This window comes from Pseudoliparis swirei, chromosome 5 (genome assembly GCF_029220125.1).
Source record: "Pseudoliparis swirei isolate HS2019 ecotype Mariana Trench chromosome 5, NWPU_hadal_v1, whole genome shotgun sequence".
Lineage (NCBI taxonomy): Eukaryota > Metazoa > Chordata > Actinopteri > Perciformes > Liparidae > Pseudoliparis > Pseudoliparis swirei.
Genome location: NC_079392.1, coordinates 4637020 through 4653654, shown reverse-complemented (window position 1 = coordinate 4653654; position 16635 = coordinate 4637020). Strand labels below are relative to the sequence as shown.

The 16635-nt window shown below is 38.2% G+C and overlaps 1 protein-coding gene across 1 annotated transcript in view; it reads left to right on the top strand.

Moving 5' to 3' along the window:
• Nucleotides 1-2024: 2024 nt before the first annotated feature.
• Nucleotides 2025-16635, top strand: part of ap1m3 (adaptor related protein complex 1 subunit mu 3) — a 38615-nt gene continuing 24004 nt past the window's right edge. Inside the window, exons 1-3 of the mRNA XM_056413853.1 lie at nt 2025-2203; nt 13683-13839; nt 15387-15454. Of these exons, the coding sequence (XP_056269828.1) occupies nt 2162-2203; nt 13683-13839; nt 15387-15454 (267 nt within the window). The 5' untranslated portion in view covers nt 2025-2161. The remainder of the gene's footprint in view (nt 2204-13682; nt 13840-15386; nt 15455-16635) is intronic.

Sequence of the window (16635 nt, the reverse complement as noted above, 5' to 3'; positions counted from 1 at the left end):
TGATTATTGACCTTTGCAGTTTCCCCCCTCGATAGGATCATTGATCCATCCACAGATATAAACTGGATTTCAATGGAACCATGTGGTGGCAGTGATTAACACAGCTTTGTAGCTCCGCCCCTTTTCCCGTATTATTAAATGTGAGATTACTTTTCCATGTGCCTAATTGCTTTATTGATGTACAATTATATATATATATATATATAGATATAACTTTTTATGGTTTTATATAAAATGAAAATAATGTTTGACTTTCGAGACACTGCGTCTCCAAAAGAGGCCAGCTGATAAGAGCGGTTTGACAGGTCTGTCTCTTCTACCCGGAAACACGTCAAGTTCCCACAAACAAGCTCCAGCGGAGCAATACTGGCGCCTTCAAAATAAAAGTGAAATGGTTGAGCTATTTGGGGGGGGGGGGGGGGTATAAATCCATGTAAATCAACGGTGGCGGACTTTAATAATTCAATATATTTACTCATGTACTGTGGCTTACTTCTACTCCCCATACAAGAGACAATTATCTATGTTTTAATCCACTACATTATCGATTCAGATTAATAATACAAAATATTATCAACAACAAACATTATGAGATGGATTATTATGGATTATGGATTACTGCAGTGATCAGCAATCTTGATCTAATTACACATTCTAAAATGGACGATTCTGCATGATACGTTATTAGTATATTTTGATGTTTGATACTTTAACATTTACTTCTATTTGAGGATTATGAGATGTTTCATAAAAATGTAGACTAGCTGATGTATCAACATTGTAAGTATTCATGCAGTGTGGTCCCTTTACGAAGGTTATGTTATGAGATAATGAGTAGACTATTTGATTTTCATTAATATTTTTACTTCATAGAAAATGTCTAAATGTTAAGATTTAACTTATTTTAACTGCATAATCTTCAGTAGTACATATATAGGAATGTATTGGTGTGGGTATAACATGTTAATGGGAAATGTAAGTAGACCATTCTCAAATAGGCTAAATGTAGGCTATTGAATAAAGCACAGCCGTCAATACTTTGCTCTATCGTTGTTATGATTTGGAGTGTTTCCTGTTTTGTTTTGAAGTCCCTGTCTTGTTTCCTGTTTCCCTGCGCTTCCTTCCCTGTGCTTGTCTGTATTCGTTCCTGATTGTCCCCAGCCACGCCCTGATCGTTTCCACCTGTGTCTCCACCTGTCTCGTTTCCCCAGTGTATTTAGCTTGTGTCTTTCTGCTTGTTCTTTGTCTGGTCGTTTTTGTTCCTGTCCGGTTATTGTCCCTGTCCCTGTTGTTTCTCTCTTGTTGCCAGACAATTAAAAGAAACCTTTTTATTTTTGAAAGAAAGACTCTGCCTGCTGCGTTTGGGTCCAAACCTGCACCCACACAACAATCGTAGAGTAGTTTACTGAAGTAAAAGTAGCAATACGTGTTTAAAAAAACAATTAAACAAAATACAACTTTACCAGTTAAAGTACAGCTTCAATCCTTACTCAGAAGTATTTGCAAAACTTTCATGCATTAATAAGTATGTCTATGGTCTTATTTATTGGATTGTAATGTTACTTATTTTTATATTGTATCGATTTTAGGATGTTTTAATTATGTTGTAAAGTGTCTGAGTACATTTAAAAGCGCTATATAAATTAAATACATTATTATTATTATTATTATTATTATGATTATTACTCACATTTTTACTCATACAGTGCCTGAGTACATGTTATTACCTTATCACTTTATCACTTTTTATTATTAATATTATTCACTTTATGTCGGACAAAAAAGAGAGAAACACTTTAGATTTTCTGTATGTTCAACATTGGAAAATTAACAATGAAGATGACTTTGATTTTATACTTTGACTGATGTGGGCATCTCAGTTGCTTAATTTTTATACCATTGGAAATGTTGGGTTACTTTTATTGTTTAAAAAAGGATCCAACCGGAAGTTGTCTCTCTGTTCCTGCCGCTAGCTTGCCGCTCCGCTCCGGGGAAATCGCAGCGAGTTGCAATGAAACGCAAAACGTCTGAAGAAGAGTGGAGGAAAGAAGGAAGGAAGGAAGGATGGTAGTGAATCCTATCCCTTTTTAAGTGACCCACATCTTACATACCTACATATCATCTCTCTCTCTCTCGAGGATTATTTTTCTCTCTCACCAAGATGTCGGCGTCGGCAATATTTATTCTCGACCTGAAGGGAAAGGTAATGTTTTAAGTTCGTTGGTGACTTGTTGTCGGGGGGGAAGTTGACATCGGGGAATTATCAACGAAGCACCTGCTGTGAGAGAATACACGCGCATGTATTATATTCATGAATGTAAAGGATATGTTCACCTGTATTGGTGTAAGTTAACGTTGGAACAGAGCCGCGGGAAGGAGAGGCTGGACCGGACTAACTGGTTCCACCAGGTCGACACAGAGGTCCTTGTTTATGGAGGACTTGGAATGTCTTAACCCTCCTGTCGCCTTCGGGTCAATTTGACCCGATTCAATGTTTAATGTCGGTGTTCTTTCGGGAGTCAACAAACAAACATAAAGTACCTCACACTTAAACTTGGAAAACAATATTAATTCTAATAATTTTCTGGAGATTTTAATAGCTGGGGTCATATTGACCTCAAGGGTAAAATATGTTAGTAAATATAAAGGTAACAGGAGGGTTAAACGTTGAATCGGGTCAAATTGACCCGAAGGCAACACAAGGGTTAAGTATAAACAAATGAATAAATACAGGAATAAATAAATAAATGGTTAAGTAAATGTATAAATAAATAAACACAGGAAGAAATAATTACATGCTTTAATAAATGTATCCAAGTAAATACAGGAATACAGAAATGCTTAAATAAATAAATACAGGAATGTATAAATAAATGCTTAAATAAATGTATGAATAAATGATTACAGGAATAAATAAATAAATGCTTAAATAAATGTATAAATAAATAAATACAGGAATGAATAAATACATGCTCAAATAAATGTATACAAATAAATACAGGAATACATACATGCTTAAATAAATGTATACATAAATAAATACAGGAATATATTAATAAATGCTGAAATAAATGTATGAATAAACGAATACAGGAATAAATAAATAAATGCTAAAATAAATGTATAAATAAATAAATACAGGAATAAATAAATATTCTTAAATAAATATGAATAAATGAATACCGGATTAATAAATAAATGCTGAAATAAATGTATGAATAAATAAATAAATACAGGATCAAATAAATATGTTTAAATAAATGTATAAATAAATACAAGAATAAATAAATACATGCTTAAATAAATGTATAAATAAATACAGGAATACATCAATGTAAGTTATACCTAAACAGGACATCATTAAATAAATCTATTTCTACATTTCTGTATTTCTTTGGTATTTGTTTGTACTTAATACATTTTAAGTCCTCCATACTTGTTTGTGTGCAGACATGCAGCATTTAGCCGAGCCCATGTGTCCAATTTCAACGTTTAAAAATGACAGTTGCTCATTTAATATTAATTATAACGTATTGCCAAAATTGTGTCCGGACAGGGAGGTTGACTTTGCATGTTGAGAGGCGACAAACCCATTTATTAGGATCAATGTTTTTTCTTCGTGTGTTTTTCAAGCTTAAATGTCAAACAGCTTTTCTCATATGATAACTAGCTAAAAACAAAGTTTTAGGAGTGTAATTACAATACAACTAATTTGTCAATATTTTTCTTGGTCTAAAAATGTCCTTCACACTTCCCTGAAGCACAAGGTGGTGTTTTCAAATAGCTTGTTTTGTCTTATGGTTGAATTGTGTTTCATATTCGCTCACGAATGATTCATCATCCGTAACTATAGTTGTCAATCGATTTAGCTTTAATATCGTATCTTTTTTAGGTTTTTAACTTTTAGTCAGACAAAACAAACAGTTTTAAGATTAAAAAAAAAACCTCGGAAACAGATTCTTCTCTTAAAAAAAAAAAATGTTGAATTTGTACTACTTCTAACTTAATGTTTTACAGGCTTTACATGTAAAAGGTATAAAGACGCCTTATGCCTAACGATACCCGTCAGACCCTCATCGCCTGGATGTCTGAATGTGCAGATTCAACGTTTTCTCTTCCCCTTTAACTATCCATCTGTGCCCTGGGGCAAAGTCACCCTCCCCTCTACCTGTCCTGACCAGGCGAGGTCACCTGACCTGTATGGCTGCTGAATTATGGGTGCAATAATTTTATTTTATTTTTTAAATCGACTGAAACCAAAATGCACCAAAGATGAAAAACGATTTTTAGAGTCGACCAACCGTCTCCAGTACACAGTTGAAAACACACACTGAATACCTTTACCCCCCCCCCCCCCCTCCCCTTCCCCTTCTGAGTTGTAGCTCCTGGGGCACTCGACCTGTGAGGTAGACTTTGAAATGTCAGCCTATTGAAATCAGCACGGCACCATTTGTTCCCCGTGAAGTTTGGACCTGTGATGAGAAGCGGCACGTTGTTATTAGCTGGCGTCAGGTTTCACATTCTCGGCGTATTAGCAGCAATTAAGTTCCTATTTTTTGTATTTTGAATTAACTTACTCTGTGACATGTTATACGGACGTTTGTGACTCGACTCAGCCGATCCGTTGACTTTTTCCTTTAGCCTCATCATCAGGCCCAAAACGTTGAAACGGTCATAATAGTTCGTTTTAGTGTGTGTGTGTGTGTGTGTGTGTGTGGACTGTTCAGAGACGCTGACTGGTGCCTTAGTTGTGTTGAATTGGGCGTCTTGAGCCACAATGAAGCTCTAAGTTCTGTTTAGAAAAGAGGCGCTGTGAGCACGCACAATGTTAAATGGCTGCCATTGATAGCATCTTTTTGCAGCCTTCAGTGTGTCGTTACTTTGTCCACAAGTGTGTGTGTGTGTGTGTGTGTGTGTGTGTGTGTGTGTGTGGATGGGATTCTCCATACCATAGTATTGTAAAGCCAGCGGTGGTTTTAAGAGAAAACATTTTGTTGTTGCTTTTTTGGGGAAATTCAAGTACAACAACAACAACAACAACAACAAAGGGTGATTCAATCTGCATTTAACCAGCAATGGATCCCTTCTGAAATAAACTATCTTATAATGCTGTAGAACATAAAGAAAAAGAAAAAGTTACTTAAGTTGTACATCATTTTTCCATTGTACCATTCTGCATTGTGGGATTCTTCTATCTCTACACAACTGGCACATTTATTTGTACTCCCCTTTGCCATCTGTTTGGCTTTATGACGTCGCTTTTTACACTATTACAACTTTAATCTTATCAGTAAACCCTTTTGAGCTGCTCGCCACGACACTTGTAATGCAGGGATGCAGATGTAGTTGTGATTTTTTGAATTTTAATATCAGATGTTCTGGGTTCTTCACACACTGGCATGCATAATTGAATGAGACCTGGATTATTAAGTAGCTGCGCGCCGCTCTGGGGCATGAAACATGCTCCAGCTGTGAGTGTGAGGTGGTCCGTTTGATGTGTTTTGCCTCGACTGAATGTGACGCCACTTTTCATCTTAAATGTATTTGATTTAAAATGTCATAATATTTACCCTGGGATTAATGCATCTCAAACTCAGCTTTTACAATTAATTTATAATTTTTTTAGATAAGTTTGTGCACGTTACTGTGCACAGCAAGCAACATGTTTAGTTTTAAAATATATATATATATATATTCTTTTTTCTTCATTAAATAAATATATATATATATATTTCTTTCTTTTTTTCTTCATTAAATTATTTATTTATTTTTCTATTTATAGTAGGCATCAATTATACATTTACAGATGTATTTCATACAATTGCATGTGCAGATTTTAAGATGATGCTCATTTTACTTATTCATATTTAAAGCAAGAAGAGTAAAACAGGATAAACATTAAAAAAGAGACATAAAACAAAAAGAAAACAATGTGTTTAGCTTTTTAACCGTCCGCAATGTTGTTTAAGTGCTCATAAAATATATGTTGTGGATGAGTATTGTGTTGTTTTGGATCATTTCTTTTGTTTATCAATGGTGCAACAATTATTGATGAAACATTTAGACAACAAAATGTCTGAAATTGCAAAAAGAACATCAAACTTTCTCGAATCCCTTGAGATCATTTTGTCAAATAGTGGATTTAGTCCAAAACCCAAACTATAAACATAATAAAATACAACCTAATAGTGCAGCTGAGGATGGAAAAATCCTCTTTGGTTTCTCACCAGATACAATAAAAATATCACATTACATACAAAAAAAATGGTAATTTATTTCATACACATATATATATATATAATTCATATTTTGTATTTTTTATTATAACAAACTAGAAAGTGAACCTCTTTTTCCAGGCTTCTTCAGCATCGCAGCATTTTTTTTTCATGCATAGATTTGCCGACCTCATTCTCTGTCGCTCGTGACCTCTGAGCGGCGGCCGCTGCGTTTCCACTTCTCCCCGAGATGATATTATTACTTTCTTGGCATTTCCTTTTAGTTTTATTTCTTATTTCCTCTTGCCTTTGTTGTGTGTGCCCTTGTGTGACCCCTGTCCAACACAGTCTTCTTTTGAAGAAGGGGGCGGGGGGGGTATCTTGATCCCTCAAGCGTAGCAGCTTTGATCTCTTTCTTTACTTCAAACTTATGTCTGGACTCCAGCAAGACTGCTGACTCATCTTATTGCATGTGTGTTAGTGTGTGTGTGTGGTTCTATTAAGGTTAGGAAGGCAGTAGTTTCTCACTGAGTCTTTTCAATGTGTCAGAAATTATTTTAAAAATACAGCTGTGCAGTTCTGTGATATATCATCGATTTTGGTAAACGATTGTAATCACTTAAAAATCCACGACTGAACGAAGAGAACGACAAAAACATATTTCTGTTGTTCTTTTACTCACACGCGTGTGTGTGTGTGTGTGTGTGTGTGTTTTATTTTTTGAGTAAATGTCAGGATGTCGGTCTCTAGTGAACTCGTTTCTTTGCGCTGACATTCAGACCTTAAATATCAAGATCTCTCGGGACACCAGTCTCAAAAGAACAGAAGGTGTAAGAGGCTCTATTTTTAGTATTTGGGAAAGGCTGCATTCATAATAATGTCCATAAGTAATTGAGTAGCTAGCTGGCTGTATTTATAAGTCCACACCCACCTTTTAAAACAGGTTCTTCTCAGACAAGCCGTTGAAAGCCATCCTGAAATATGTGCATTCAACATAAAGAGACATAAAGAGACTCTAGAATATATAGACAGCCATGATAGTATGTTTTTATAATATCATCCTGATGGGGGCTTCCAGGAGAGGGATCCTCCTCTGTGGCTCTCCTGAAGCTTCTTCACTTTTTCTCCCTGTAAAAGCTTCTTCTCTATTTTTTCGGGAGTTTTTCCTGATCCGATGTGAGGTCAAAGGTCAGGGATGTCGCGTGCGTACAGATTGCAAAGCCCGCTGAGCCAAATTCGTAATTTGTGATATTGGGCGATATAAAATAAACTGAATGAATGCATAGAGAAAATGTCAATTTCTGTTCAATAATTCTTAGCGTGTGACCCGAAAACCACACGGTGGCATTGAAGGAGCAGCCAGGAGGTAACTCACATCAGAAGGATCCATATGATCCAATAGTTGGCATTTCAGTCTGAACCGGAGCGGTGGACCAACAGACGGACATATATATCACCCATATAGCCATGCTGCTATGGAGGACTTAAAATGTCTTAAGTATAAATAAATAAATAAATAAATGAATAAATATAGGAAATAAATGCTTAAATAAATGTATAAATAAATACAAGAATAAATTTTTTAAATGCTTAGATAAATGTATAAATAAATACAAGAATAAATAAATGTATGCTTAAATAAATGTATAAATGAATACAATAATAAATAAAGAAATGCTTAAATAAATATATAAATAAATACAATAATAAATAAATAAATGCTTAAATACATGTATAAATAAATACATAAATACAGGAATAAATAAATATAAGTTATACCCAAACAGGACATCATTAAATAAATATATCTACATTTCTGTATTTCTTCATTTATTTATGTCTCTATTTATGTGTCCACACGTATTTCTTCAGTTATTTATGTGTGACATTTATGTGTCCTTATATGCAAATGAGCTATATGCAAATATATGCAAATCAATTTCATTGGAAAGTGGTGCCACGAGGTTGCGTTTTGTGGTCAGCCAATGGCGCTTGAGCGCTGAGGTTTGGTACCTCAGCCAAAAAGGTATAAACATTTAATGGCTGGGTAGTAAGTCTATACAGAAGCTCGCTGTGCACCAACCACTTCACGTTTCCAACCGGTTTTCCCTGCTCAGCGACACACCCGCTGAGGAACACACCCCGGTTTTCGGGAGCTCGATAGTCAGGAACGTGAAAATAGCGAAGCCGCGGACCACAGTCGTGTGCCTCCCGGGGGCCAGAGCGGGCGACGTGGAGTCTTGTTTGAAACTGCTGGCTAAGGACAAGCGGAGATTAGGGATGGGTATCGTTTGGGTTTTTTCCGATACCGGTGCTAAACCGGTACTTTTAAAACGATACCGGTGCCTAAACGGTGCCTGAACCGATACTTTTTTTTTTTAAACGCACAATGAGGACATTAAAAACCTCTTTGGCCATATTCCCTGTAGAAGCCGTTATCATGGAGCACTGACAAACAACGGATATCAGACTGTTAACATACACAATATATGTTCTCCATTATATGATGTGATATGTATTGTCATGTGCAGACTTTATAGGGTTAACCTGTCACTGTTTTGATGGACAAAGAGAACAACCAATCAGAGGTACTGAAGATGACACGTGACAAATAAAGTTTTGCTTCTGACAGCGAGAGTTCCACTGAAACAAAGTGACGCCCCACGGTCTTTATTCCTCCGTCATTATATTCCCGGTAACACCGGGTATACAGCCGGGACCGCTGTTCATCAACACATCTGCTAGCAGACTGTCATGCTCGTAGCTCGTAGCTAGCGCTAGCTACGAGCTACGAGCTAGCTTAAACATGGTTATAATGGCTAATTTATTATTTATTGGGCTACTTTTATGAATGCAAGACTTGCAATCAACGATACGGTACTAATCTGAGTTCAGGCTGCTCGTCATCATCGGTCTCCACGTGTTCAGGGGGACCGGTGACGTCTCCCCGTCGCGCCCAGCCTGACGCTGGTGTGCTCGACACGGGTTCACGTAGTCACACACGGCGCAGCCTCCGCTGTCAAACTTAAATATGAGAGGCTATCGCAACCTGCTGACAGGGCGGAGTCACCAGAGAAGTTCACAACAATAGTTTTTTTCAATTTCAATCGGCTCAGGCACCGGAAAGAAGCACCGAAATGTGCGTTGCGTTTCGGTCCGGGTAATACCGGTTGTATTGGAACCGGTACCATATTGGCACCGGGTTTCGGTACCCAACCCTAGCGGAGATACAGTCGGATTGTAATACACGCCGGTGGTAATGACGCCCGAGCCCGCCGCTCGGAAGTCACTAAAATTAATGTGGAATCCGTGTGTGCTTATGCCAAGACATTGTCGGACACTGTCGTTTTCTCTGGCCCTCTCCCAAATTTGCAGACAGACGAATTGTATAGCCGAATGTCGTCTTTCAACCGCTGGCTGTCGAGGTGGTGCCCAGCGAATAATGTGGGCTACGTAGACAACTGGAAGACTTTCTGGGGAAAGCCTGATCTGATGAGGAGAGACGGCATTCATCCCACGTTGGACGGAGCGCGTCTCGTTTCTGCAAACATAACCAAGTTGATCAACGGACAGCCATATCTGTGACAATGCAGGGTTCATGTCATAAAGCAGAAACAGCCCCTGTCATCCCTGTCACCCAGTGTCCCCCATAGCACATCCCTCCCCCGGAGCCTCCGCCCCCTCTCACCCAGTCCCTCCCAGAGCTCCATAGAGACTGTGTCTGTCCCACGGCCACTTAAACTTAAATTAATTCTATCAAAAGAAAGCAGAAGAGGAGTCGTACACAATAACCTTATACAAGTTAACACCATTATTTCAGCAGTGCAACAAAACAGGACTATTAAATGTGGTCTCCTAAATATTAGATCTCTGTCATCTAAAGCTGTGTTTCTAAATGATTTAATATCAGATAATCACATTGATTTATGTTGTCTAACTGAAACCTGGCTGAGCCATGAAGAATATGTCTGCCTAAATGAATCGACTCCTCCAAGCCATATTAATACTCACATTCCTCGAGGCACCGGTCGAGGAGGTGGAGTAGCAGCCATCTTTGAATCGAGCCTATTAATTAATCCTAAACCTAAATTAAACTACACCTCATTTGAAAGCCTTGTTCTTAGTCTTTCACAGCCAACCTGGAAAACACTACAGCCAATTCTGTTTGTGATTCTTTACCGGCCACCAGGTCCATATTCAGAGTTTATATCTGAATTCTCAGAATTTATATCAAGTTTGGTTCTTAAAACTGATAAAGTTATTATTGTAGGAGATTTTAATATCCATGTGGATGTTGATAATGATTGCCTAGGTGCTGCATTCATCTCATTGTTGGACTCGATTGGCTTCTGCCAGAGAGTACAGAAACCCACTCACAGCTTTGGCCACACGCTTGATCTTGTTCTTACCTATGGCGTTGACATTGAGCATTTGAAGGTCTTCCCACAGAATCCTCTTCTGTCAGACCACAACCTCATAACTTTTGAATTTATACTACCGGAGTGTACTCCGTTAGTCAAAAGTTTCTACACCAGATGTCTAACTGATAGTGCTGTAGCTAAATTTAAAGAAGCGATTCCTTCTGTATTTGATTCAATACCACGTCTCAATATAACAGAGGACTCCTGGTCTAACTTTAGTCCGTCCCAGATTGATCATCTTGTTGACAGTGCCACAGGCTCTCTGAGAATGACACTGGACTCGATAGCCCCTCTGAAGAAGAAGACAGTGAGGAAGAGGAGGTTTGCTCCCTGGTATAACCCTCAGACCCGCAAACTAAAGCAAACGTCACGAAAGCTTGAAAGCATATGGCGTTCAACTAATCTGGAAGAATCCCGCGTAGTTTGGCGAGATAGTCTTAAAACTTATAAGAAGGCCCTCCGTAATGCCAGAGCAGCCTATTACTCATCAGTAATAGAGAAAAATAAGAACAACCCCAGGTTTCTCTTCAGCACTGTAGCCAGGCTGACAGAGAGTCACAGCTCTGAGGAGCCGAGTATTCCTATAAACCTCAGTGGTAATGACTTCATGAACTTCTTTTATGAAAAGATGTTAACTATTAGGGACAAGATTAATAATCTCTTGCCCTTAACCAGTGCCAATCTGTCCTCAAGTGGAATGGCCTTGGAAACCGCTGTATGCCCTGGTGTATATTTGGAGGGCTTTTCTCCCATCAACCATGACCAATTATCTTCAACGGTTTCTACTTCGAACACGTCTACCTGTCTCTTGGACCCCATCCCGACGAGGCTGCTTAAAGACGTTTTGCCTTTAATTGGCGGCTCTCTATTAGATATTATCAATGTGTCTCTGCTAACAGGCCACGTACCACACTCCTTCAAGGTGGCTGTTATTAAACCTCTCCTGAAGAAGCCCACTCTGGATCCAGAGGTATTGGCTAACTACAGACCGATCTCTAACCTCCCCTTCCTCTCCAAGATCCTTGAGAAAGTGGTCGCAAATCAGTTGTGCGACTTTCTACATCATAATAGTTTATTTGAGAAATTTCAATCAGGATTTAGAAAACACCACAGCACCGAGACAGCACTAGTGAAAATTACAAATGACCTCTTAATGGCAGCAGATAAAGGACTCATCTCTATCCTGGTCTTGTTAGACCTTAGTGCTGCATTCGACACCATTGACCATGACATCCTATTACAGAGACTGGAGCAGTCGATTGGCATTTCAGGCACGGCACTAATTTGGTTGAAATCCTATTTATCAGATCGATCACAATTTGTATTTGTAAACGATGATGCCTCGATAACCACCAACGTTAATCACGGAGTTCCACAAGGTTCTGTGCTTGGACCAATTTTATTTACCTTATACATGCTTCCTTTGGGCAATATTATCAGGAAACACTCCATAAACTTTCATTGTTATGCAGATGATACTCAACTATATCTATCGATAAAACCAGAGGAGAGCAACCAACTCGGTAAAATTCAAGCATGTCTTAAAGACATAAAAACATGGATGACCTGCAACTTCTTGATGTTAAACTCAGACAAAACCGAAGTAATTTTAATCGGCCCTGAGCGCCTCAGAGATCAATTATCTGGTGATGTGGTTTCTGTAGACGGCATTGCCCTGGCATCCAACACCACTGTAAAGAATCTTGGCGTTATCTTTGATCGGGACTTGTCCTTTAACTCCCACGTAAAGCAAATCTCAAGGACTGCATTCTTTCATCTACGTAATATTTCAAAAATCAGGCACATCTTGTCTCAAAAGATGCAGAAAAATTGGTTCACGCGTTCGTTACTTCGAGACTGAATTACTGCAACTCCTTATTATCAGGCTGCTCTAATAAGTCTCTTAGGTCCCTCCAGTTGATCCAGAATGCTGCAGCTCGTGTTCTCACGAAAACTAAGAAAAGAGATCACATCACTCCTGCACTAGCTGCTCTGCACTGGCTACCCATAAAATCAAGAATCACTTTTAAAATTCTTCTCTTAACGTACAAAGCCTTGATTGGTGATGCACCATCATATCTTAAGGAGCTTGTAGTACCATATTGCCCCACTAGAGAGCTACGCTCACTAAATGCGGGACTACTTGTAGTTCCTAGAGTCTTAAAAAGTAGAATGGGAGCCAGAGCCTTTAGTTATCAAGCTCCTCTTTTATGGAACCAGCTTCTACCTTCAGTCCGGGAGGCAGACACAGTCACCTCGTTTAAGAGTCGACTGAAGACTTTCCTCTTTGACAGAGCTTATAGTTAGGGCTGAATCAGGTTCACCTGGTCCAGCCCCTTGATATGCTGCTATAGGCTTATAGCTGCCGGGGGACGTTTTAGGATGCACTGAGTACCTATCTCCTCTTTTTTTCTCTCCTTAAGGATGAATTTTCATCTCTCCATCACACGTTACTAACTCTGCTTTCTCCCCGGAGTCCTTTTGACTTCACGTCTCATGGGGTCATCGGACCCTATGAGACGGCATAGATCCTATCTGCCTGATGGATCGTCGAGGTCTGGGTCGTGGAATTCCTGCTCCTGACTACGCCACTGCCCTGTTGAGACTCCGCCCACTCCTCCTCTCTACCGCCATCTGCCTGATGGATCGTGGAGGTCTCCATCGTGGAATATGCCTACTATGAACTATTCATACACTCTGTCACATTCATTGAATGTATTTTAACTCTAAATCTGTCCTTCTGTACACATTACATCTATTGCATCTGTCCATCCTGGAGAGGGATCCTCCTCTGTTGCTCTCCTGAAGGTTTCTTCCCTTTTTTTTCCCCTGAAGGGTTATTTGGGAGTTTTTCCTGGTCCGATGCGAGGTTTTGGGGCAGGGATGTCTATGTGTACAGATTGTAAAGCACTCCAAGACAAATTTGTAATTTGTGAAATTGGGCTATACAAATAAACTGAATTGAATTGAATTGGTGGCTTTATAAGTATGTCTTCAGCCTCTATATAAATATATATATTTTGTGTTCTTTACTTTCTGGGTCCAGGTGCTAATCTGCCGTAACTACATGGGGAACATGGACATGAATGAGATCGACCACTTCATGCCCATCCTGATGAAGAGGGAAGAGGAGGCGGAGGCGACGCCGCTGGTCACCCACGGTTCCTCACACTTCATGTGGATCAAACACAGCAACCTTTACTGTATCCATTTATACCAAAGAAATGTCTTTCTTCTTTCTTGTATAGCCTTCCCCGTCACTCATATTTGTGAACATGCATACGTGAATATTCTCAATGCTCTATCCGGCTCCGTGAGGTTCAGGTCTCAGCTTCTCAGCTTCTGTTTCAACACATCATGATTCATATGAAGGCAGACATGTGTCTTCATTACGCTAACAAAATGTTTTGGAGAGTAATTTTCTCATTTGGAAGTACATTAATTGTTATTTTTGGTTATGAAACGAGAATTTGTTTCTGCAAATCAAAAATATTTGCTCAAAAAAACCCAACCCTACGCTCTAAAAACGAAAAAGCTAGTCGTAGCTGGACGTAGTGGGCGGGGCATACGCTGTGGTTACATGCACGCAGATGTCGTTCTTTAAAAAAAGAGACTTAACGGCCCGAACAACATGACAAAAAAGTACCGTTTCATTTTAAATACTTTTGAAAAAACAGAGCAATGTGATACCAAATTACCTCCATGTCCTCCTCACCGTAACCTCCCGTTATCGTAGCGAGCCCAGAACGAGTCAAACCCACCAATGGAAATGCCTCGCTCATTCAGAAGCGTAAGCCCCGCCCACCAGGTCCAAACTCAATTTGTAGCTTTTGGTTTTGAGAGCGATTATTAATTTTTTTAGCAAATATTTTTTATTTGCAGCAACAAAAAAAAGTTTCATAAGCAAAAACGAACAATTAATTTAAACTTAGAAACAACAAATTTGCTTTTTTTTTGGTTTGCGTAATAAAGACACAAACCTTACCCTCATAGCTTCACAGCCCGTTGAAACATCAAACACAGATTCACGGTGATGTGTCATGCACCGTCTGTCCTCCTCCCTTAATGTGATATTGTCGTACGTCCTCAAGCTGCGTTCACACCAAAAGCGTTGCGAATTCTCCTCGCGCGACTAGCTCCGATGAGCAAAGTCAACGTACAGACGCGAGTGGTTGCGATCCACGCAAAATTCGCCCGACGACGAATCGCGAAAGCCAATCAGCGATGAGACGCTCTGCCGTGAAACTAGTCATTCAGACGTAGTCGGTGAAAGTCACCGAACTGCGTGAGCCTACGGGTGATGTCATGAACCTGAACACGAGGGCGTGTAGCACAGGTGTCAAACACAAGGCCCGCAGGCCAAATCCGGGCCGCAACATTATTTCATGTGGGCCCTGACAACTTGCAAGACATATAATCACCTTTTCTTAAAGAAATGTAAGAAAAATATCCCGTGCTTTTATTTTGAAGGTTTACAAATATATGCATTTATGTTATATCAGAGAACATTTCTTATGTACAATATTTCTACACTCAAATAAACAATAATTAAATGCAAAGAGTTATTTAACTGTTTCCTCGGAGTAAAGCCACAGAGATAAGCCCCGCCCCCTCTGAGGCTCGAGTGACGCTTTTGGTGTGAACGCAACCAATCTCATAAGCACCTTCAGTATTAATAGATGTTTTGCTCCATATCTCTTTGTTGTTAATGTCTGTATTTCTACAGTTGGTTCTTAACAGTCTTCTTCAGTGGTGGCGATGACGAAGAAGAACGCGAACGCTTCCCTGGTTTACTCCTTTCTTTATAAGATCGTACAGGTGCGTCACGGTTTCCCGAGACTCTTAATTCAAAATGTTTTTAACTACTGCTACTTGTGCTCACTTCTGTTATCAACTCACCATGTATACACTGTTAATATATACAAATAATAGCATGAATAAGTTTACTGATTAAATACAAAAACATTTTGAATATTTAAACTCTGCATTTGTCAAATGTGCTTTAAATACATGTTAATTTAGAGCATGAACATTTTGAAATATACCCAAAAATATGTTTATATATATAATATATTTTAAGAAGTACATTTAAGTAATTGCCACATAACTTAGACAAAGTATATTTTTCTTTAAATATATTTCTTGAAAGTATATACTACAGTACAATTATTATTATTATTATTATTATTATTATTAAGTGTGTTAAAAGTTAATTTTTTTAAATAAGGTGAAAGCGTGACTAATATATTTTTTTATATATTTGCAGAAAGTACATTTCTTTGATAGTACAGGACTGTCTCAGAAAATTAGAATATTGTGATAAAGTTCTTTATTTTCTGTAATGCAATTAAAAAAACAAAAATGTCATGCATTCTGGATTCATTACAAATCAACTGAAATATTGCAAGCCTTTTATTCTTTTAATATTGCTGATTATGGCTTACAGCTTAAGAAAACTCTAAAATCCTATCTCATAAAATTTTAATATTTCCTCAGACCAAGTAAAAAAAAAGATTTATAACAGCTGAGTGTTTGTCAAGGCTCAGGAAACCCTTGCAGGTGTTTCGAGTTAATTAGACAATTCAAGTGATTTGTTTAATACCCTACTAGTATACTTTTTCATGATATTCTAATATTTAGAGATAGGATATTTGAGTTTTCTTAAGCTGTAAACCATAATCAGCAATATTAAAAGAATAAAAGGTTTGCAATATTTCAGTTGATTTGTAATGAATCCAGAATGCATGACATTTTTGTTTTTTGAATTGCATTACAGAAAATAAAGAACTTCATCACAATATTCTAATTTTCTGAGACAGTCCTGTATATTTGAAATGTACTATTGGCATGTTAAGTATATATTAAATACATTAAAGTTTCTTTATATATATATATATATATATATATATACATAGTATATCTATCTGATGCTGTGCCTATGCTTTTTGAATCCGGCAAGCAGACGGCATAAAGTGTACACTTTCTCTCCCAACATACAA